The sequence below is a fragment of the Gadus chalcogrammus genome, chromosome 2 (genome assembly GCF_026213295.1).
Source record: "Gadus chalcogrammus isolate NIFS_2021 chromosome 2, NIFS_Gcha_1.0, whole genome shotgun sequence".
In the NCBI taxonomy this organism is placed as follows: domain Eukaryota; kingdom Metazoa; phylum Chordata; class Actinopteri; order Gadiformes; family Gadidae; genus Gadus; species Gadus chalcogrammus.
The window spans coordinates 8,982,725-9,006,908 of record NC_079413.1 but is presented as its reverse complement, the minus strand read 5'-3'; the positions used below and the strand labels follow the sequence as shown (position 1 = coordinate 9,006,908).

General features: G+C 43.4%; 3 protein-coding genes across 3 annotated transcripts; 1 reads left to right on the top strand and 2 right to left on the bottom strand.

Annotated features, from left to right (window-relative positions):
* Positions 1-1,050: 1,050 nt before the first annotated feature.
* On the bottom strand, positions 1,051-4,760 carry tmem150b (transmembrane protein 150B). Its single transcript, XM_056608954.1, has 6 exons — positions 3,755-4,760; positions 3,496-3,555; positions 3,049-3,116; positions 2,527-2,654; positions 2,191-2,368; positions 1,051-1,193 (listed from the first exon to the last, which is right to left on the bottom strand). Exons 1-6 carry the CDS (start codon positions 3,817-3,819, stop codon positions 1,051-1,053), a joined length of 642 nt encoding a protein of 213 aa, XP_056464929.1. The 5' UTR covers positions 3,820-4,760.
* An 87-nt stretch (positions 4,761-4,847) lies between these two features.
* adsl (adenylosuccinate lyase) lies at positions 4,848-13,514 on the bottom strand. Its single transcript, XM_056579417.1, has 12 exons — positions 13,229-13,514; positions 11,372-11,575; positions 10,763-10,807; positions 8,753-8,832; positions 8,202-8,373; positions 8,019-8,065; positions 7,661-7,751; positions 7,379-7,448; positions 6,437-6,584; positions 6,034-6,214; positions 5,637-5,813; positions 4,848-5,018 (listed from the first exon to the last, which is right to left on the bottom strand). The coding sequence occupies exons 1-12, from the start codon at positions 13,370-13,372 to the stop codon at positions 4,932-4,934; spliced, it is 1,446 nt and encodes a 481-aa protein (XP_056435392.1). The 5' UTR covers positions 13,373-13,514; the 3' UTR covers positions 4,848-4,931.
* A 220-nt stretch (positions 13,515-13,734) lies between these two features.
* On the top strand, positions 13,735-23,047 carry si:dkey-110g7.8 (GTPase IMAP family member 8). Its single transcript, XM_056579408.1, has 8 exons — positions 13,735-13,785; positions 14,103-14,252; positions 14,695-14,946; positions 16,800-17,388; positions 18,705-18,802; positions 19,221-19,352; positions 19,765-20,358; positions 20,654-23,047. Exons 3-8 carry the CDS (start codon positions 14,922-14,924, stop codon positions 20,725-20,727), a joined length of 1,512 nt encoding a protein of 503 aa, XP_056435383.1. The 5' UTR covers positions 13,735-13,785; positions 14,103-14,252; positions 14,695-14,921; the 3' UTR covers positions 20,728-23,047.
* The last annotated feature ends 1,137 nt before the right edge of the window (positions 23,048-24,184 follow it).

Sequence of the window (24,184 nt, the reverse complement as noted above, 5' to 3'; positions counted from 1 at the left end):
GTATTCATTGGAGGGTTGTTTTCATGTGTTTGTGTGCGTGTGTGCGTGCATGTGCGTGTGTGTGTGTGTGTGTGTGTGTGTGTGTGTGTGTGTGTGTGTGTGTGTGTGTGTGTGTGTGTGTGTGTGTGTGTGTGTGTGTGTGTGTGTGTGTGTGTGTGTGTGTGTGTTGTACTGTACTGACAGATAAGAAACAATCCATTACCCTTATGAAGTGATGCATGCTAAGGAATTCAAAATAGTGTGCCTTAATTGCAGGTTCACTGCTTTGAATTATAAAATTATTGTTATTAAGAAAAATGTTGTTGGAATGGAATCACAACATTCTCATGGTTCAAACTTAAGGAATTTCAGGATTGCATTGAATATTCTTATAATCCAATTGATATGTTTCATAATTGGACATTTATTTTAGCTAATTACGAAATTATAGCAAAGAATGCATAATTATAAATCATCCAAGCACTAATTTCAGATGTGAAGAAAGATTCGGCAACTTTCTCAACAGCAATCCTGAGATTATAACGCAATGTCAGATTGTTCCATTGCTCTATCACACTCAAGGTCGTGCTTTGTTCCGGAGTATCAGTAGGGGTGTAATTCAGTTGAAGGTACAAAGACCGAAGATAACCATCAAGGTTGTATAATATTGCATTTTTACAACAGTTAAACAAGCGCCATTTATTAGTTAACAGACAACCAATGAGGATTTTCCCGGGCTGTTTTCCAGCAACTTTATTATAATGTACATGTATCTGTAGGATTCTAAGCAATGGGCATTCAGTGAAATAAAATATAGCAGTTGTATTTGGCAAGTAAAAAAGTAAAAAAATAAATAAACTTACTTTTTACAAAATGTTAGGTTTTCTCCTTTGTCTTTATATCATTATGCATTGGTGTGCTGGTTATAATTTTTTATATATTTACTTATTACCTATTTCTTTTGCCCTTAATAACTTCTGCAGCTTCTTCCCCTCAAAACTCCTTAACATTTTTAATCGTATTGGAAACAACGGCTACTTCTTGTCAGATTCAAATATGATATACTCATATTTATTTCGAAAGGCTGAGCTTGAGGCTGTCGATTTGTTTGAAGTCGACAGCCAAGAGGCCAAACTGACAGAAGAACAGCGTCACCACGAGGCCCTCGCACGCAACCGCACCGGGGATGTGGTCCACACCGAAAAGGACCATCGCTGGTAAGGCAAACAGTCAAGGATATGATGGCCGTCACGATTGAGCATTTGTCTTTTATTTATTTACAAGGCCTTATGTGGAAAGCTCCCTATGTACTTATATTCACTGCTAAATTCCCCTAATACAACCTATCAAACTCATTCTCGGGTCACACTTTAGACTTGTCATTCCACGCACCAATAGCAACTCAGGAAAGATTGCTTTTATAACTTTTATGCTCATGACAGATGGAATAGACTTCAGGAGTAACTAAAACTGGAGCGATTGGTCTCAATTGAGACGACCAAGGTGATGATTGAAGTTGCATTAAATAAGGCTCGCACTGGTTTTAGATAGCTTTCTTAATTGCCCCATTGTACTATTTATATGGAATAATATGTGGCTCTGGATGTTTGAACTACTGTTCATATTGTATTGTACATTAGAATTTATTTTATTGTGTGTTGTAATCAGGGCATTATTGAAAAAGAGAGCCTGCTCCCATGGCCTTACCTAAATAAATAAAGGTTGAAATAAAAAGTTTGTACAATACCTGACCTGATACAGTGGCAGATGCAATCCCTATAATGTGTTTGAATGCTAAATAAATAAATTGATCAATCTGCTGTAAATGCGTTTTGCGTTACATTTTAAGGCTGCATGGTGACATAAGCCTATAGTTGACACAATGTTTTCACATGTGCCTCACCGGTTTCCTGTTACTGTGTGTTGATGTCATCTAAAGTCAAAGCAAACAAACGCATAAACATTACTTCAAAAATTACTTAAAAATTACTCAAACTGTAGTTAAGTACAAAGAAAACACTGCTCTACACTACATTAGTAAGTATGATACCAGTATACTTCTACTCTATAAATCGGTATTTCTATCAAACGGAATAGAATACTATTGCGCCACTCATTCTCTACTCAGAGGATTTCTACAAAACAGACTATATTATCCGTCCATCCTCATTACGTATGATAAAGCTCTATCAACCAGAGGCGGTAGGATACCATTGAAGAGCAGGACGGTGCAGGCCGAGCAGCATGCCACCCGGAGCGGCCCCAGCCAGTGCTTGTGGTGGCAGGGAGCGCTGTGGTACATCTGCCACAGCTGGAGCGCGAAGTAGACCAGGCCTGGGATGAACGCCAGGAACATCCCGAAGAAGTGCAGCACCATCACAGCCGAATGCTGATGGGACGGGGGCAAAACATGACTCGACACACCTTTTTTTTAAATTGCTTTTTGGCAAACCGCCTTCCCCTCTCTGCGATATTTGATTTGTTAGCATTTAAATATTTGAATGGGACTTTTTCATTGTAAAGCGCTTCATGAATAAAATGTGTTACCTGGAAGTTGCCCATGAGGGAGATCCCTGACGAGGAGGTTAGCCCCAGAGCCAGGCAGGCCATGTTGGTTTTAGGATGGCAGTCCAAGTCCCGGATTTGCTGATAGCGGATCACCACAATCAACATGCCTAGGGTCCAGAGAGGGGAGGAGGGGGTCGATGCAGAAGATGGGTTGGAATCAGTCAAGACATTATAACCAGATATGGTCAGCAACCCCAGTTATACAAAAAAATGCATACAAATATCATTATATTATATATATTTAAGTAATAATGATCATAATAATATCTGTAATTATTGCCAATAATATATATTTATTATTATTATTAGATCATATTAAATAGTATTAAGTCCTATTCTTTATTAGAATATATATCATTGTAATAATCTAAGAATTATTATATAAAAACATATACACAATAATATGAATTGCATAATAATATTTTGAGTTAACAACTAATAATTTATAAATGAGTAATTCCTTATTATATTCAACAGTTAAGAAGATTTTAATGCCGTAACCTAAAAGCGAGCAGATGTTGCATATCTGGGAGAAGATGCAACTCTCGGGCTGGTAGCTGCCGCAATAGCTTTAACAACGGGAGAAAAAATGTCATGTTAGGCAACACCATGTATTAAGCAATGCAACACAATGTAACAGCATGTAATTCATAAGTAACAACGATACGGAACCGCTAAACACTACCCTAGTGTGTAACCTTTTTGCCTATTCCTAACCTCAACCTCAACCTCAACCCCTAACCATAACCCGACTTTATTTGCTGTTCCACAATGTTATAACATTAAGTACATGCTGTTACATTTTTACATTGCTTATTGAATAGCTTGATGTAATTTTGTAGTTTGTTTTGTCTGTCCTTTCTGAAATCCCTGATATGTTAATATGTATGTAGTATGTATGTAATATAAGTGTATTATTTAATTTAAGTGCAGTCTTGTCCTACTTACCTGATGAGCGGAAAGCTCTCTGTTATGTTGACGGACCCATGGGAAACAGCCACAACACACCTAACAGATATTAATGACTTTATTACTAATTAATATTCATATAAAAGTTCTGGGTTTTCTGCATGTAATAGTCCACTGTGATCCGCTTTTCCAAGTTGTCTGTGTGGTAACCACTCATTTTTCTACTTCAGTGCATTAACATCACTTGTTGGATTTATTCCTAATATTTTGCTGATCAATATGTGTAAGTAGTGCTTACACTGCCGCTATGCCGACCAGCCCAATGGCAGTGAAGCAGATTGGAAGCAACAGCCATAACAACATGATGTCATCCGACTGCTTCTCTTACCCAAACTCTTGCTCAGAACCTGCTACAGAAAGACAGACATTCTCAATCACGTTAGAGAACCACTAAATACCCATGAAAAGGTTACAGATAAGAAGGCATATGTGGAACACACATAAAGAAAGTAGGTCCAAGTTGATCACATCATTTAGGAAATAAGTTAAAGGCGCATGTGTTTCAAGGTTCATACAATTATATGAATAATTATCAAACAAAAGCTTAGCTATGCAATATAGGCTATACTCACTCAGGCTTTGAACAGCTACTTACTGTAATAGCTAAGTGCAACTTCAATAAGATCCAAACTTCATACTTATTAACACCTCTTATCAAGCCCTAATAAAACCAGCTGTGGGTGTGCCAACACCTGACTTTAAGCATAGGATTGGTTTTGGGGGAAATATGACTATTAATAGGTCACAAGCTTTGATTGGGTCCTTAATGTATGAATACATATATATATATCCACACACATACATATGCACAAATAGGGCTGGGCAATCATTAATAAGGAAAGATCTATCAAAATATGAGGTTCAAAAATTCAAAGAAAGGAAAACTAGTTTTAGTCCGATCCCATGCTTTATAGTTCTATATACTTCGATCTAATGAGCAGTGAGGCTTAATAAAATGTAGGTTTGAATCATTAGCCGTGATATACAATATTTTGTAACGGTTAATGTCACCGTTTGCAGTCTGAAAGAACTGTCACTTATACACACAATTGTATGGCCAGGTTTCTTAAGGCAATCATCTACAACATTCTCTAAGCTCTTCCAGTAATTAATTAACTGGAGATTTCATCTGTGCCACACAGAAGCTGAATTGTAAATGCATTTATATACACTGTCACACTTGACCTTCATAGTATCAGTTTTGGTTGAGAATGTAACAGACAAATGTTTATGAATATATTAAATTCAACAACAGACTGCATGAAGTAAAACAAAAAATAAAAAAGGCACAAGACACCGTTTCAATATTCATTAAAAACACAGAAGGAAAGATGAAATACAACCAATTTTTTGCTGAAATATATCTTATTTTATTCAGTGTAACAGTCACCAATGTCAACACAGCTTTCAATGTCTCAGAGCTCAAGTTCAATCTTGACATCCATTTTGGTTTTGTACGGCTCCAGCATTGGGCGAACCTCCTCAGAGAGGAATCTGGCAACCTAGAAAATAAGTAAATGGAGAAGAAGAAGAGTTCATACATTTAATGTTTATAATTTTCTCTAAAATTCTTTCTACTACTGTTCTGCACGTTCTGCTGCGACACCCAGATTTCCCATCTGGCTTAATAACTTATAATAATTTTCAAGCACAAATATGTTTGGCCTGATGTTTTCCCTGGACTACCTCAAAAATGTTTTGCTTCTTTAGCCTTCAACACATGTTGCATAGTGTGTGGAATGGGCCACACCAGCATTTCACTGCCCACACATGTATGAAACTGCATCCTACACTATGTCCACTAACTGTCTGTGCAACTGTGTGACGCCAAGTAGCGTAGCTCGGCTTTGGGGGATGAAGAGGGAGAGGGGTTTTGAGAGTGTCGATATTAATACTCAAAAGGGTTAAATCGATTAGTTATAGGATGTTATTTATTTTGATAACATGGAAAACACAATTGATCCGCATTGAATACAGATATGTACAGCTATTTGAGCTACTAGCCAGTTGAAGTGTTGCGTGTTGCAACTTCAACCAGCATCTTTAGATTGTTTATTTTTTTGATAAAGTTTGATTTAGTTCTTGTCGGTTTGGAAATGGCCGGGACAACGAGGAGCTACCTGCTGGGGCGCTCGGCCGATGAAGGTCTTGGGGTCCAAGATGGTGTCCAGGTGAGAGAGGATGGGGCTGAAGTAGGGGTCTGCCTGGACCCGGGTCAGCAGGTCATTGTCTCCGCCTTCCTGCTTCACCACCGCGGCAGCCTGCTGGGACAGCACGCGGATCTTCTCGTGGCAGTCCTTGCGCACGGCAGGAAGTAGTAATAGTTAGAAGGCAGTAGCAATTTACTTTTACATTGTGTATACTTCTTTGAATAATTAACATTTCAAACAAAGGCTTTTGAATAGATTCCGGAAACTGCAACACAGACGAAACAACAACAACAACAACAACAACAACAACAACAACAACAACAGAGCTGGAGGTTCAGCTGCAATCTCGACTCCCTCCGCCGCCCACCTGTCTGTTCCCTCCGGCCTTCACCATGGCCATGATGATGTTCTCCGTGGCCATGAAGGGCAGCTCGTGGCGGATGTGTCTCTCGATGACCTTGGGGTAGACCACCAGCCCCTCGGTCACATTCTGCAACGTGCTGAGGATGATGTCGGCCGTCAGGAACGACTCCGGCAGAGAGATCCTCCTGAGGCGACCGCAACGAAGGAACAAGTTCAGGAGAAGACCGCGACGAAGTAAAACACATGGGAGGCAACCGAGACCTTTAATATATTAAATTGTCTACGGCGTCCCGAAAAGATTGCTTTAGTGAGCTCCTCGCCGTGCTATTTATGTAGGTCCTGAGATAGACACACAGACAAAGTGGCAGACATTCAGTGTTGTATTTTTTGTGCTTCGGCTGGGCGACCTGTTTGCGCTGTCGTCCAGTGTCCTCTCCAGCCACTGGACGGAGGCCGTCTGCATGGGGTTGCTCAGCAGCGCCATCAGGTGGCGAGCCAGGCTGCAGCAGCGCTCCGCCCGCATGGGGTTCCTCTTGTAGGGCATGGCACTGGAACCTGGACGCACGACGCACACGTGTCAAATATATCGGACAAAAATGGAAAGTGGGTGTGTCCTTTGAGTTACCTTGGAAACAGAGTTATGACAAAGGGCGAAATATCGATACGGCAATATATCGCCGCCTTTTTATGTGCAATACGAGAATCGATACACTGGCACCGAATATCGATATTTTCATTGAATTATTTATTCATATATATATTCTTAAGACTAGTAACTGAAAAACTCAGTTTAGACCATGAATAAAGACAGAAATCCAACCCTTTACCTATTTCACGGGCACTATGTATTCTAGACATATATCGTGATGTATAGTTTTAGGATTGTCCCACTATATATTGATAATCACAGAATCGCTGTATTGTGGTATTATCGTAACGTGGGCCATGTATTGCATATCGTATAATGAGGTACCCTGTGATTCCCAACCATAGTTATCACAATTTTTTTTGTTGAGCGATTCTCCGGAAAGCTGCAAACAGCAATACCGGAGGCAAAGCAGTCATAGTGTATATTATTTAGAAAACTATTTTTTACTGTTATAATATTAATATAATATAGATTTATGTTCTTGTTATTTTATTTATTGATGTATTATGCATCTATTCATTGATACTTATGTATTGATATTATTTATTCATTATTAATTAAATTTTAGTAAGATTTGATAATTTAGTAAATGCTTTCATCAGCTTACCAAAAAATTTAAGGAGCCTATAGGCCACACACTCTCCTGCTAGTTTTGAGATACATTGACTTGTCGAATAAAATTTCAAAAGCAGATAAATACCTATCTGTTCTTTCTCAAAGGGCTCCTCAATCTCCTTCAGGTTAGCCAACAAACGGATATCAGTACAGATCTGTGAGTGATAGAATTAAAAACCAGGTTAAAATAGAAAGAAATGGTTATGAAAGTACACAGGATAGTCAATATAAAAAATATATATTTTAATCACAATCACACAATACGATTGTTGACATCTAAATGTATTTTAATTTTTGAATAATCTCTGCAGGCTTCGTTTATATGTGTAGTGTTGATAGTCAGGCACTAGGGGACGACATTCTTCACCTTATGAATGGTGGCTCCTAGACTGGCCAGGCTTGACAAAGAGTCGATGTCAACCTTGCGACTGTACGTCTGCCCTGTCACCAGGTAGGACCTGGGAAAGGAGGGAGGAGGAAGGAAGCAAGGAAGGGGAGGAAAGAGGAAGTCATCTTAAAAATTAGATTCCCATGGCAATAGTTTAAGCAATACTGGCCTCTGCCCCATTGAAATAAAGAATTTGTAAGTTTAATTTCTATTTCATCATTACATAGAACAGTTGAGCTCTTCCTTTGTCTATTGTCCAATCAAGGTCTAGTGAAGATTCAAAGGGATCACGGGGGATTGAGTTTTCATCCTAAATATGAGTGGGTATGGAACTCACTTTTTGAAGCCAGCCATCTCGGTCACCATTCTGTCCAGATCCTCCACCTGTCAGTAACCAAGCCGCAACGTAAGCATGGTGACATTATAAACTCTTGAGGTGTTTTAGTGGGCATCGAGTGTCAAAAGGTCTAGAGCCGCTGTCAAAATGACTGTAAATGCATCGACCACTGTGGATGTGCACCTTGTCGTGGTCCCCCTGGAACAGCTGCAGGAAGCTGGCCTGTGTGCCCGTGGTGCCCTTCACCCCCCGGAAGCGCAGGTCGTCTCGGGCACGCTGGAGGTTCCTCATGTCCATGGCCAGGTCCTGCAGCCACAGGCAGGCCCGCTTCCCCACCGTGGTCAACTGGGCCGGTCTGGGGGTGGGGGAGACAGCCAGGTAGGAGGGGAGGAAGGAGAGGGGGGTAGGAGGAAGGGATGGAGGTAGGAAGGAGGAGACAATGAGAATAATAATGGGTGACACGGCCAGGGAAGAAGAATAGGACCATGCAAGGAAAGAAGGAGTTTGAGAGAGAAAGATAGGAAGGAAACATTGATAGAATGAAGGACAGGAGGATAAAAGCAAGGAATACATGAGGGAAAGAATGGATCAGATACATGTACAGGTCAGATAGAAGTGTCACACATACACACACACTAAATAATTTGAACAGCAAGAAAAATAGCAAATGCCTTAACAAAAACAACTGTGGCTATCTCCTGAGACAGCCTCGCGCGTCTTTAAGTGAAACTCACTGGTAGTGTGTGTAGCCCAGCGTGGGGAGGTCAGCGTATTTCTCTGCAAAGTTGGCCAGTCTATCCAGAACCCTAGCCAGCTGGGGGGAGGAGGAGGGGGGGGGGGTCAGCATGTTTTCATGTGCACACACTTTAACACATGACCAAAAATTAGATCATAGTCACACACAGAACCACAAACGCTAGCCCCACGTAAAGATGGAAGATGAAATACCGACGAAGGCGACCGACCTCGGTTCTGCAAACCACTGTGTTCTAGTGTCCGAGACACATCGCCTTGCAAGCAGAATATGGCTAGAGTTCTCGAAAGGCTTGGATCTTTATGTTCCTATACTTGTATTACTAGTAATGGTTAAGGTCAATGTTGCAAAAATGATTACGGTACCCATTATATCCTTACCTAATCTTCTAAGGTAGCCTTAGCCTAACTAAACATTAAAGTATAGGCCATTCCTTTTATAAACACTCATTATATACAGACATGAAAACACACCATTCGGTCTGGGGATTAATACTAGGGGTGTGCCAAAAAATCGATTCATAAGAGAATCGCGATTCTCAATTACTACGAATCAGAATCGATATAAAATGGCCCAAAATCGATTTTTTCTTTTTATTATTTCATAACTTCTTTTTTTTTCATAACTTTTTTTCTTTTTAAAGCTACTGAGACATATTAATGTTTTGTGCAACAGTTGGGTACCACATGATATTTTAGGTACTGCAACATTCCTGTGAAATGAAAATGCATCTTGTTCAACTAAACCATTTTTATTATACAGAAGCACTTTTTTTTTTTTCAAACTTATTTTATATCTAGCTTCTTAGAGCAGCAGTTGTGGTCCACAAAGTGGAAAAGGCACTTTCCTTAGAATTTAAAAGGCAGCATGTTTAACTTTTATGCAACAGTTGCAACAATTCCATCTAAGCATGGATTAATGTTTAAAACTTAATAAATGTGAAAAAGACACTTTAATGTCTCCATTTTTCATTGTCTTGCAAAGCAGACTGGAGCAGATCATGAGGATCCTTTGCACACCTATAGATTGAAGCATAAATCATTATGAATCAAATAGTTTTGAATCAAAAATCGATTTTGAATCTAATCGTAGCCCCAAAAATCGGAATCGAATCGAATCGTGAGATAGTAAAAGATTCCCACCCCTAATTAATACCTACCAAAACTTGGTAGGCATTACAGGCGACATCTTGTGACTTATAGTTCTAATTGATACATAAATACATAGAAACATCCTTAAATGCAAGGCAAAGCTTGAAAATGTAGCCATCATTCTAAAATTAGCCCTCCTTTCTCAAAACGATATAAATTTGCCACACAAATAAAGAGCGATGTACATTTCTTATTTCAGCACACCCTTTTGCGAATAAAGAAATAAAGATAATATATCGGCACATCACATCACACACTTGTACCATCGAGGCATTGGTAGTCACACTCTGGCACGTCTATAGCCTTCGCTTGAGTTGATGATAACGTTAGATACACATACACACAAAAACAGATACACCTAACCCAACACACACAAAACTGCACGCATTTCAAACACAAACATAACACACTTACATAACACCCGCACAAACCCATCACAGATATGCATAACCCAACACGCACACATGAACTCTTCCAGGATTTCATCATCCATGACATCTGTTTATCTGATCATTATGTCCCTGTAGTAATAAAGTACTGCTGCTTCACCAAAGCCACTCTGACATGATCAAATTATATCCAGGTTGTTGACACAAACAGCTGAGGATTCGACAGAGAACACAAACGCGCACGCACGCACGCACGCACACACACACAAACGCGCACACACACACGCACGCACGCACGCACGCACACACACAAACGCGCACACACACACACACACACACACACACACACACACACACACACACACACACACACACACACACACACACACACACACACACACACACACACACACACACACACACACACACACACACACACCTGAGCCTCACCTTCGGCAGCAGGATGTCAAATCCGTCCCGGAGCATGATCAAGTCCTGAGGAAAAAAAAATAAAAACATTAAAAAAAACGAGTTGGCAAAGAAGGGAAAGTGTTACTGTACTTTAGTTATCATTTGTGCACCTGCCAACATCTACAAAGGGTTAACGGTAACCATCTGTACTTTGCAAGGCAGATCTTTTCCGCATGGACCAAGGCTTTTCTTAGGCGAGAAAGGACAGCTGTGCTTGCCTGATGTGAATCTATTTTAAAAAGGTCAGGACAGGTCTATGGTACACCTGGTCTGTGTACCATGGGACACGTTAACTTCTGGCTCCCACCGCTCTTCTCTGCACATAGTGTACTGTACAGAGAGAAAGACGGCTGAAAATGACCCAAATCAGCCTAAACTTTTTTTCGCCAAAATGATATCAAGATCTGAATGAGCCCAATCCAATGGCCAAAGACGGTGTAACTGCATCGATAACTACTAGCGCAAATTATGATACTTTTTTAGCATTTCACTAGTCAAATCTGTCCTGAAATGAAGCGAATAAAAAATATATAAATAATTCCAAAGAAATTAAAAAGAGACACCATCGATTCCATATATGGTCCTTACGGTGTTGTCCCCCACGTAGCAGGAAGTAGCACCCAGGTGGATGATGGGCGCTGCGGCGGGGCAGCAGTGGGCGAAGGTGTGCACGTGAGCCATGACGTCGTGCCTCAGCTTGCGCTCCTCGTCCGCCGCCATGGCGAAGTCGATGTCCTCGGCGTGGCCCTCCATCTCCACCACCTGGGCCTCGCTGATGGGCAGACCCAGCGCCTGCAGGGGGAAGAGAGGGGTGGGGGAGGCGGTGAGGACGGGGGTAGTCATGGGTCGAGAGAATAAATCGGAATACAATAGGCCTTTGGCGAACGTGCGTGCGTGCGTGTGTGTGCGTGTGCGTGTGTGTGTGTGTGGGGGGGGGGGGGGTCTTATATGCCCCAGTGGGAGGTAATGGAAGCCCTTTACCCTGGCTTGTCGTCTCCATGAAAAGGGACATTCATCAGAAGGGTACGGACACTGATACTGTATCAAATATGTTCAGGTTTAAGAGATAAACATTCCCTTAAATACAACCCACAGTGGGAACCGAATTATGGATTGTTTGCTGCCTGGCTGCACAAAGGTAGAACGAGCGCCCCACTGACATCAGGACAGCTGAAACCCTACACATCTTCCGTCCTATAATAAACCTTGAAGTGGTTTGCTTATTTGATGCATTTTGTGTACTGGCATTATATATTTGCAATTTTTAGGTTGTATTCTCATGGTTGATAAGACGCTCTGGATAGCTAAGGAATGGAAGGGAAATAATCGAACACTGGGTATGATGATAATATGTTTTGGGGATAAATGTAAATTCCATTCACATTAATGGACACTTTTATCCAAAGGTTCTTACAATACTTTCAGTGAATACATTGTTAGCAAGGGTAGGCCCAGTGGGAACCAAATCAACTAACCCTGGTAGTATTAATGCCAGGCTCTATCATTTAAGTACAGATCATCAAAGTACAGATTTTGACTCAATAACTTCTAAAAATATGTTGTGAAATAGACTACAGCAGCTTAATCGATTGGTCAAATTACAGGTTGCGCCCTCCTTAAATAAGTTACATAAAAGGTAAAAAAATATATATATTATATTCCCAGAGTACTTTCTGGAAATGGGGCTTCTGCTCACAAGACACATCACATGCCAGGAGCAAGTGCCTCCAATTTGCACTGAATGGTCATGTGACCTTGCTAACAGTTAACACAACGAGACAGTTGATTGGCAAACAGAGTTTTTAAGCTAAATAAATGTTTGTTCTGTCCTGTTACTTTGATATTTAGCCAGGCCAGCTGATGGCCGTGTGTGTGTGTGTGTGTGTGTGTGTGTGTGTGTGTGTGTGTGTGTGTGTGTGTGTGTGTGTGTGTGTGTGTGTGTGTGTGTGTGTGTAGATGCTGCTTCCAATTAAACTACATTAAGGGTGTATATGCATCATTCACACAGTATTAGGTCACTCAACGATTCTGTAACTGAAGATATTATATAGTTTCAACATTGACAGATCTGGTTTCTATTTACTCAATAGATAATACCCATGTCGGGCCTGCAGGATGATATTTGTGTGCTATTTTACAGAATACGGTGGTTCCTTGGGTAGCAAAATTTGGTTTGTGTCTTGACTCTGTCGAGTTCCGTTGTATTGGCCTGAATAAGACTACAGTTGAGCCCACGACAGAGTATTCCAGTGTTGTTCATTACAGGGGTTGCCTGTAGAACTATATTTAGAACAGGGAACTTGATATGTCTGCCTAAAGGTCGCAACCTTTTCTTATAAAGTAGGTAATACAGGTTTCACAACCCGTTATGCCGGTCTACTACCTAGACTATAATGTAAAGATGCAGTGGCTGCTAACTAACTATCCTGTGTTAATGCATCAAACCTTTTCAGCCTTGGCCAGATAGATCCACAGTTTTCTCCAGGTTGTAAATTTCTTCCTGTCACTGAAGTTGTAGGCCATCTCCTTGCTGGCATATCTGGAAACCAGCGGGGAGCGATATTTCATAAACTCATCCGATCCTTCCATGACTGCAATCAAACTCGTTTTGTTGACACACTTGAATGATTATTCCAGCCTGTCTACTAGCAGTCTAAAGACAAGTCAGCTAGCACTGCCGCATGAACGAGCTCACATGGAAGCGTTTTCATCTTTTTACGACACTCACGGCCGACGAACGGCGTGAGGTAATCATTGTTCCGTACTGTCAATAATTTACGGTGAAAGGTCAATCGATATTTTGTAAAGATAAAAAAATAAACAGCGTTTACTGCTATATCCATTCTTTGCTCTTATTGAAAATATTTAGGTATTGCTAAATGCTTTTGCTTGACTTATCACGTCAACGCATTTTAAATTACAGCGCACGGTTTTTAATCCACATCATCTTCGTTGAACAGTCGTTGGATGGATCATTTAATTCAATGATGTTGGCACTTCGCGTGGGTTTGAACATAGGGAATTATGTTTTCATTATGGCGCCTTAGATCAATTTCTCATGCTAATGACAGCATTTGTTAATTGCAAATGATGCTTGTTATGCCTGTTAGAGAGCGGGGGGCTTTATTCGCTCCTTCTTCATATTCATATTTCCATGTCCACGGGGCATTATAAAAATAGTAATGTGTTTTGGTGTGGGTGTGCATCAGCTGGGGAATGTTTCCAGCTGTAAACACGTCTCTCTCTGTCTCTCTTGCTCTCTCTCGTGCTCTCTCTATCTCTGTTGCCGTGGATCTGTCTATCTGTCCCTTTACCGCAGCCTTCACGCTACAGTTGTGGGTGATGTGTACGTGTGGGAGGGTCGGCTACCTCCCAGCGTTTCTCATGAGCAAGACGAGAAGTCTACTCCTTCCCGTCTCCCGTGTTGCACAACCTCACCGCTGCTTGGACCTCCGAGTGACGACAAGAGGTAATTACACGGAAGTGGGTGGGTCGGGTGAAATACCAAAACTAAACGACAAATTAGATAAACAGCGGGTAAGAGCAGTGTGGTGTGTGTGTGTGTGTGTGTGTGTGTGTGTGTGTGTGTGTGTGTGTGTGTGTGTGTGTGTGTGTGTGTGTGTGTGTGTGTGTGTGTGTGTGTGTGTGTGTGTGTGTGTGTGTGTGTGTGGGGGGGGGTCCTTTAGATGGGCTATAAGGAGGAGAGGGAGGGGAGAACCGAAGGAAGGGAGGGGGTGAGTGGCACAGAGGTGGTACAGAGAGAGAGAAAGAGAGGGAGAGAGAGAGAGAGAGAGAGAGAGAGAGAGCTGGATACAAAGTAGAGAGAGAGAGAGAGAGAGAGCAGGAGAGGGAGTGAGAGCATGGATAGAGACCTGGAGAGTGTGTGTGTGTGTGTGTGTTATGTGCTGCAGTAGAATGAGAGTCCGCGAGCGAGGCAAGAGGAAACACTTGGACCGCCAGCACCACCGCCACTCTGCAGAACCCTGCCGACGCACCACGGCTCCGTGCCGCCTCCTCCTCCGTCGCTGATCGGCCGGGGAGAGGGGAGACGAGGAGAGACGGCAAAGTGGAGCCCAGAAGGAGAAGGCGGAGGGGGGGGGCGGCGGTCGAGGAAGACGCCAGGGGTTCTTCGCACAAGATGGCTGCTGTGCCGTCCGAGTCCGGTGAGTTCAACACTTCCAGCATTTTTCTTCACCCTCTCACCCTCCTTCTGAACATCAACATCATCCTCGCCTGTCAGCCCTCACCCCTTCTCCCCCTCTTTCTGTCTTTCGCTCTCTCTCTCTCTCTCTCTCTCTCTCTCTCTCTCTCTCTCTCTCTCTCTCTCTCTCTCTCTGTCTCACCTCCTCATCCGTTGCCCTGGCGATCTTCTCATCATCCCCATACACTCGTCCCATCATCATGTCAGCTGCAGAGAATGCCGTGGCATCTCTCCTTGGAGACAGGAAGCCGACACGGCGTCCACTTCCTGTGTCCCGCTGCTCACATGGACAGCCAGAACGCTAATGAGTCATTGAGAGTGATGAATCAATGAATATTTTGGCAGCTTCTCCCCCCCCTCTCTCGCTCTCCCTCCTCTCTTGTTCTCTCCTGCGGCTCATTCTAAACGCAGGCTACTTGTAGACCTTGTCTCAATCTCAGGTTGCAGCATTGTGTCACTCATCATCACCACATTATGAGCCCTCACTCCCTGTGACATCACCTCTGTGGACAAAAGGGAGAGCCGGAACAAAGGCAACAGAAGAAAGGCTGGAGGACAGTAAGGGGAGCCAGGGGTGGTAGAAACAGTGACGGTGTTGAAGGACCGCCGAGGGAGCAGGAGGTGAAGGAAGCGATTTTATGTTTCATGATGCGCCCGGACAGTCAACCTGAACGCAAACGTGATTCCATCCACCTATCCATCCATTAACAACTTAGTCATATAGCGGACACTTTAATCTAAAACGCGTGAAAGGAAATACAGAGCAGGTAGGGCGACCTGCTTCTGGGAGGTTAAAGCTGCGGATATCGTTGGATCGAACGCAGAACCTCTTCGGTTGGCAGTGGAGCAGCTAAGCCACTACACTACCCTGCCTTCTCCCACATCCATTCCTCCATGCAGCCGTCCATCCATATCCAGCCATCCATCTTTCTGCGGTCAGTGGTTTAGATCCTGTATCCCAGCTGACTTTGGACTTAATGCAGTGGAACGATGCTAAACGGTATGCCAGTCAATGCTGGGATGGAGTTGCTCACCTGCTATTCATGCTGAACGGACACACGCACACGCACGCACACACACACACACACACACACACACACACACACACAGACACACACACACACACACACACACACACACACACACACACACACACACACACACACACACACACACACACACACACACACACACACCGATGTTGGGTGTCCGCTTCAGCGTACCTGAAACTGGAGTATTTTGACTTAAACATACTCATATAGACATGACAAGGGTACCAATCCTGGCCTTTGGGGTTAAGCTTTTGTGTTTCCTCACACCTCAGATGTGTTGAAACCCCGGTGTTTACTGAGCACAAGACTATATTCTCTCTGCCGGGTTCCTCATGGAGAGTGTTACATGGATTGGTTACTAATAACAACAGTGCTGCTGACTGCAGTTTTTTTTTTTTGCTAGCTCATTTTAATCAATGTGGGTGTTCCTTTGGGACAGCGAGAGGACCCATCCGTAAAATAGCGCAAAATCACTGACAACCGAGCATCAACAAACTAATAAAGCCAGCAGTGACATCAGCGATCTCTAATGAATAAACGGAGAGCGGTTTTCAAAAGCTTCTTCTAGTCTGCACTTGACGATGTGCGACGACAAACTATGCAGTGAACAAGGTCACCGATTGAGAGGAATCACAGTGAAGGGGATCACGTTCGAGGCGGCCTATTCTCCGTCAACGTCCTTACACAATCCAAAGACGACACGAATACATGCTCCCCTGTGTGTTTCACTGTCTGCCCCTCTCTTTGTGTTCCGTGGCGGTAGGGGACACCGGAGGCCGCCACCCCCCCGAACGACGGCTGCTGCTGCTGGGGGGCCGGCGCGCCGGAAAGACCTCCTGCGCCAACAGCGTCCTGGGGGATCAGGTGTTCCAGGCCGGCACCGAGACCACCCACAGCAACGTTGGCCAGACGGAGATCTATGGCCGCCGCGTCACGGTGGTGGACACTCCTCCCTGGGGGGTCCCGGGCCACGTGGCGGACGCCGGCGGCGGCGGTGACGACGACGACGACGACGACGACAGCGAGAGCGCCACCGATGGCGACTCGGGGGGCGGGCGCCATCCGAGGACGGCGCCCGCCAGCCTGGACAGCGAGGACCCGTGCATGGGGGCCGTTCTGTGCCCCCCTGGACCCCACGTGATCCTGCTGGTGGTGTCGGTCTCGCAGCCCTTCAAGGAGACCCAGCGAAGGGCCGCCGAGGACCAGCTCGGGGCCCTGGGCGGAGGGACCTGGAGGTATTCCATGGTGCTGTTCACTGGGGTGGATAAGCTGCCCAAGGGGACCTTCGTGGAGGAGCACATCGCCAACACGGGGGAGGCTTTGCAGTGGCTGGTGGAGAGGTGCGGGAGCAGGTAGGAGCTCGCCCTGATGTCTTTTACATTGCATTTCCGTTGGGTTATTTGGCGTTTATCCAAAGTGACATGGGATATGAGACTTTTAGGCCCAATCCCATTTCTACCCCTTACCCCTTCCCCTTACCCCTCCTCCTTGTTTTGAAGAAAGAAAGAAGAAATTGGATTGGGCCTTAAAAACAGTGCATGCAATCACAATTGTAGGGGCTACAAAATAGGTCAAAGTGCTGCCCAACTGTGGCTCCTTCTCTACATTGCTTCTTCTATCTCCTTGGTCTCTATAATCTCTAAATCGGTCTCTCTCTATAACTATATCAGGCGCTCTCTTTCCATCACGCACATGTTTAATTCAGCGTGGATGGTATCGCCTGCTTCTCATCATCCGTGTTTAGTCCTAATGTACACTAGGAGGATGTTCTTCGTAGGTTGTGAAGCACAACCCGACACAAATGCTTCTTCTGGAAACTAAATCAATCAGTTAAACCATCAAACATGGATATGCAACCAGAGGGACACAGCCAAAGACATGTTGATCAATTAATCAATAGCATAATAGTAGCCTTTGATGGCCCCTTGAGACTGCAACTGTGATTAAGTGCTATACAAATAGACTTATGAAAAGCTCAATTTATTTGGATAGTGCTTGAAGGAGGGTCTGAAAACGGTAGTCAAATTCTTTGCCTGTGTCAGCCAATGAAGCTGATTCTGATTTCTGATTGGTTCTATTTACTTGTCTCCTGGCAACAACTGGAGCAAATCAGACACAGCCAATGCAGTAACAAGTGGTTAACTCAAGATGGAGCTGTTGCCGAGATTTTTGTGTTTTGGAGGAATGTCAAACATTTAAATAACCCCACATATTAATACTCCTATCCCCTAAAAACACACACAGCCTGTACAAATATATCCTGAGGCTGCAATTTATTTCACGGAGAGTAAGAGAAATGCCTGCCTTTTAGAATTAATAACCTGCACTCAGACCTTCTTTATTTTAACCTAAAAGTCGATAAAGGTCATTGTATGACCTTTATCGACACAAGGGCCGGATAGTGTGATCATAGTGAATTTCAACCCCGTTGTCCGCAGTCATTTTGTTGGTGCCCTTGAGAGAGATCGATGCATCACCCCTACCTGCTCCCTTATGACATGCATCCTTAATAAAATGCATTGTAAGTTGCTTTGGATGAAACGTCCGCTGAATAAATAAATAGAATAGTAAATAGTACAACAGCCTGCTGGCTTGGTGCCCTTACCGATCCCACCTTTTGAGCTTGAGTGATAGGTGATTACCGTTGTTCCACCGGTCTGCTCTCCAGGTACCATGCCTTTGACAACAGCAAGAAGGACGGAGACGAGAACACGCAGGTGCCTGAGCTGATGGAGAAGGTGGAGGAGATGATCACTGACAATCAAGGTCAGACCGCGAGTCACTGTTTGTTTGTTGTTTTGTCATTCACATTTTATTCAAATCCAATCGTTTTTTTTGTCCATTCCTATTTTTGTTTAAGTTTTGTTTTTTTCTTTCTAGTTATGATAATATAGTGTTTACTACAAAGTTACATAGCAGTAGACGTAAAGGAAAGGATTACAGGACAGGACATGCCTGCAGGATCCAAATAATTGTACGTTTGATTAACCTTTTTTTGTAAATTTGACAAACATTACCAACAGCATTATGACATTTTAGTTGGATCCATTATACATGATGGTGCTTGTCCACAGCATCTCACCCCATATTTAGTCACGGACATCACATTCATATCCCCCCCCGGCTCTGGAACTATTGCAGCTTGCTTCAGCAGTAATGAAGCCTATGCAACCGGGTTTTGCAGGCTGGTACTTTGAGGTGAACGAGCTGATTCTGCTAGAGGAGGAGCAGGCCAGGAGAGCCCTGGAGGAGGAGAGGATGAGGATGGAAGAACACGCCAGACAGAGAGACCAGATGATAGGGGGACCGCCCCGAGGTAGGGAAACACACTGGGGCTGGGGGATATGCTGACTGCATACATTGTATAAGCTAAACAGTGAGTCTAACTCTTGTTAGACCAAATTAATTATGAGCATGTGATTATGGAAAGATGTCGTTACATTACCTTACTAATGGGACTAATTAGGACTAATGGAACACTACATGGGTATTTAAACACTTGGATGAAATGTGTAACTAACGTATGTAAAAAGGCTCAATTGGCCCAAATTACCAAGCTGGGATCAATGCAGTTCTATCTGATCTCCTTAGCATGAGCCAGCACTACCACATTTAACTCATCAAAAGTGTGCGGTTAGTCGGTTACATTTCATTCTGAACCGAATTTGTACATCTTTTCTTCCATCTTGCACGGCGCTGTGTAATCCCCCCCCCCCCCCCCACCCCAGAGCTGCGACTTCTGCTGCTAGGGTGGAAGGGCGTGGGCAAGAGCTCGGTGGGGAACACCATCCTAGGCCGCCGGGACTTCGAGGTGGGTCAGGAGACGGAGATGTGCCTGCGTAGGCAAGCACTGGTCTCGGGCCGCCGGGTCACCGTGGTGGACACCCCCGGCTGGGACTGGTTTTCCGTCCGGCGCACGCCCAAGCGCATCCGCCAGGAGTCCCAGCGGGGCGCGGCCCTGCTGCGCCCGGGTCCCCACACCCTGCTGCTGGTGCTGCCCGTCGTCTCGTCCCTCACCACCCGCAAGCGCCGCACGTTGCTGGCGCACATCGAGGCGCTGTTCGGCGAGCGGGCGTCCCTGCACACCATGGTGCTGTTTAGCTGCGGGGACTGGCTGGGACGCACGCCCATCGAGGACCACATCCAGCGGGGCGGGCGGGAGCTGCACCGCCTGCTGGAGTACTGCGGCAACTACTACCACGTGCTGGACAGCAAGACCCCCGGCAAGGACAGCCGCAGCGTGTCGGACCTGCTGGACAAGATCGAGGAGATGGTGCGGGAGAACGGCGATGAGGCCTTCCTCCCTGTGCAAAGCGAGTGGCGTAAGTCCTTAGAGTCTTTTTTTTTGTATCTGTTCTAGTCTAGTCTAGTCTTTTTTATCTGTCTAACCCTTTTATGTCATTCATAGATTTGTCCGTTTTATAAACTATTGATTTTTCCGTGATACAAACATTCAAATATACCCCCCCCCCAGCTCTACAAATACACACTCCTAAGGAAAGGTAAAAGTAAAACATTTAGTTAAGTAAAATATCTCGATTCTGTTGTATTTTTCGGATATTATCCACCACAAACACACATGTACACACAACTCTGACATTTTGTGTTATTTTTCAGTGAGCGAGGACAGTTCACAATCGTCAGACAACACAGAGCCCGAAGATGACTGTCGAGGGTGTCAGCTTCAGTGACGGCGTCCTTCGTAGCAAGAGTGGACTCCTGCTTTTTCAAACCCAGCTCTTAGCCTTCTACCAGGCCTAAACATAACCTCATTTATACGTAAGTAGACAAGAAAATAACCTCATCCAGTTGACCACGCCTCTTTTTCCATGCCCAAAGGCTTCAATCAAGAAGCGGACTCAAACACAACTCAAAGGGCCGTTTGACAGGAGACGAAGCAATCGCAGATGACCTACACCCTGGCTTGGTCTCATCCTCTGTAGCGCGTCACTGTGATGAGAAACCTCATCCGAGACTGAAAAATGTTTACTAACAAGCCGTGCAAACTTTCATAAATAACAAGGTCTAAGGGGGTTGTGGTACGAGGTGCCGGAGCACGATGGCGAAGATACAGGTGGAATGGGGTGCCCTGCCCCATATCAACTCTGAGCTAGAGGAGTGCAGCAGAGTGAAAACATCTGTACACCCAGGGTGTACAGTTGACATGCAGAAAAGGCTTCTGAGCGTTCTCTTTCACTTTCGCTTTCACTTTCGCTTTCACTTTCGTTTCACTTTCGCTTTTGCTTTAAGTAGAAGACGTGAAGGAAAGTAATCATGCTGAAAGAAAGTAAAAGTTTGAAGTATTGCTGGTACCCAGAGAAGATCCTGTGGAGTTGGGGTCACTGCGTCATATTTAAATAATGTAGCTATTTAATGCTGTTTCCTGTTCTTTTAGTTTTGGGGGTTTTCAATTGTAGGCAAGGAGGGAGAGTGACTGTATATTAACTCAGAAATATTTAACTAGCTAAGCATAACCATGAAGCAAAAATTATATTTTTATGTTACAGTAGAGATAATTAACAGTTTGCCTTTTGGGGAAAATATTTCTGACACCTACAAAATCGCTGATTAGCACAAACTGCAGGTGTGAGCCAGAAGTTAACCAAAATGACAGTTGCTTTGAGACTTTGCTTAAGTTAGCATGATCCGCAGGATAGATGCAGCGTTTGCACATTCTGAGCCAAACTCCCCACCTCCACGTCTCATTAGTCTATAGCAACACTACACTGCTATCACCTGCCAATCCGCCATCCTCCCCCACGAATTAAAGACACATCCTGTTTACGGCGCTGTCTCATGCCGTGTGACCCTCTAGAGATAACCTCATTCAGTCTCAGCAGGCGAACACAGCCTCACCCTACAACGCCATGCCCGCTTCTGACCCACAAGAGTGGTTTTCTTTGAATAAAGAAATAAACATACATACAAACATATATATATATATATATATATATATATATATATATATATATGTATATATGTATGTATGTATATGTACGACAAAAATAATTTCCCTGAAGCATGCTGAGATGATACGCATGCAATCCAAGATACACGACACAGTGCCTACGCAGTTGTTGGCCAGCTCACGGGGTGAATCTTGCAGCTGCAAGCCACGTCAACTTTTTTTACAGTGACGCCATTTTCCTCACCTTTTATAACTCTATTGCTACGGGAGAAGAAAAAGAAGAAGAGGAAGCAGAATAACAAGGAGAAAAAAACTCAAACACTTGAGCCCAGTACTGTTGAGATCAATGGTATGAATAACAAACAAAAAAAATGACCTAAATAATAAAGTGTGACCGATAGCACTGCCATGCATTTAATAAGAAGAGCAAAGCCAACAATTCTCATTCAGGAACCGTACAGCTCAAAGGGAAAAAATCCCTGAGCTAGCTTTCGTTCCAAATGCTATTTAACTCTGTGCCCCATCTCATCATGGTAGGCTGACGCAGCACTTAGTGTAAAAAAACAGCATGAATTTCCACGTGGAACGGTTCCTAAATGTTACTTTTGGGGTCTTGAGTCCACTACCTTAATAATGTTCCGCTCCACCTGTGAATACATTCTAGAAGCTGTGTATATTTACATTGTAGAAGATGTAACGTGGTAAATAAATATATATATATATATATATATATATATATATATATATATATATGTGTGTATATGTATGTGTATGCATATATAGAGAGATATAATTATGAAAAGAACAACATTTTGCACTGTGTTACACTATTGATTGTAGCTAAGGTTGAGTTAACTTACTGTGTGGGTGTGTGTGTGTTGTCCTTAAAAAATGTGATTTCATAATTGCTTATACAATTGTTGGATCCTTGGACAGCTACAATAAATATATAGATATATTGTTGTCTATTTTGTGGTGCTTTGGCTGTATTTATTATCATGGCAGTTTCAGATTGCTTTCATAATTCTGATTGAATATGTTGAGACCAGAAAGGCCAAATCAACAAAATTAAAGCAAGTAGATGCATCAATAATACAGAGTTGATATATATAGGGGGTACGAATAAGGCAAAATAAGGAGAATAAAAAAATACATGAATCATATAATTAATGCTACTTAATGTTAGCTGTTAGTTTCTTTAAAAGGTCCCAGATATCTTTTTGTGTTTGCAAGATCATCACTAGAGGGCGGTTTGTCTTCTCTTTGAATGTGTTAACCTGTTTTCACACAAATGCAATTTGTCAGTAGCATACGCACAACTAGTCTTGGCAAGGTAGGGTCTAAACACGTGGTTTGGCCTTATGATAATATTCACCCACAAATAGTAGGTGTATTTGTAAAGTAATGATTCATTTTATTTAACTTCACTGACCTTTTTATGTTAGAGAAGTTTGGCAGCAAAGGTGTATTGGATTTGTGTACCAATTATTCACTTCTAATATAATGCATTAATGTTATTGTTTGGCCTATAGTTTTTTATATTCGCTGCCAAACCATTGGCAATCCCAGTCAAGTACTTTATATAAACAAGGAGTAGGATATACCATAAATCCTTTGTCTCCGTGTCTATAACAGGAGTAATGGCATTGATAGTTTGGAGAAAACTGAGGAGAAGACACAAGCATAGTGAACCATGATGACTCAGCACAAGACAACTGTGTGTGTGTGTGTGTGTGTGTGTGTGTGTGTGTGTGTGTGTGTGTGTGTGTGTGTGTGTGTGTGTGTGTGTGTGTGTGTGTGTGTGTGTGTGTGTGTGTATTTGTGTGTGTGTGTGTGTGTGTGTGTGTGTGTGTGTGTGTGTGTGTGTGTGTGTGTGTGTGTGTGTGTGTGTGTGTGTGTGTGTGTGTGTGTGTCTGTGCAAACTTTCACACAGAATATCTCCCTAGAGTTCCTTTCAAGGGCCTTTCACTCCCAAGTCCCAACACCATGACAACAAAGAGAGTTTGTCTGAACAATCCAGTTCTTCCTGGTCTAGTCCAGAATAGATCTACCATAACGCAATTTGAATATCAGGGGATTTTCCTGTGGAAAAGAAAGCCTCACTTTCACAACTTTGACTGCCCTGTGTGGTCAGTCAACAAACTACTATATGATCTCATTGTATGGTGGATTTGCATTTTAATGGGTACAACTTTTATGGGTACAATATCGTCTTCTTCTTCTTCATTACCAGGGCGACA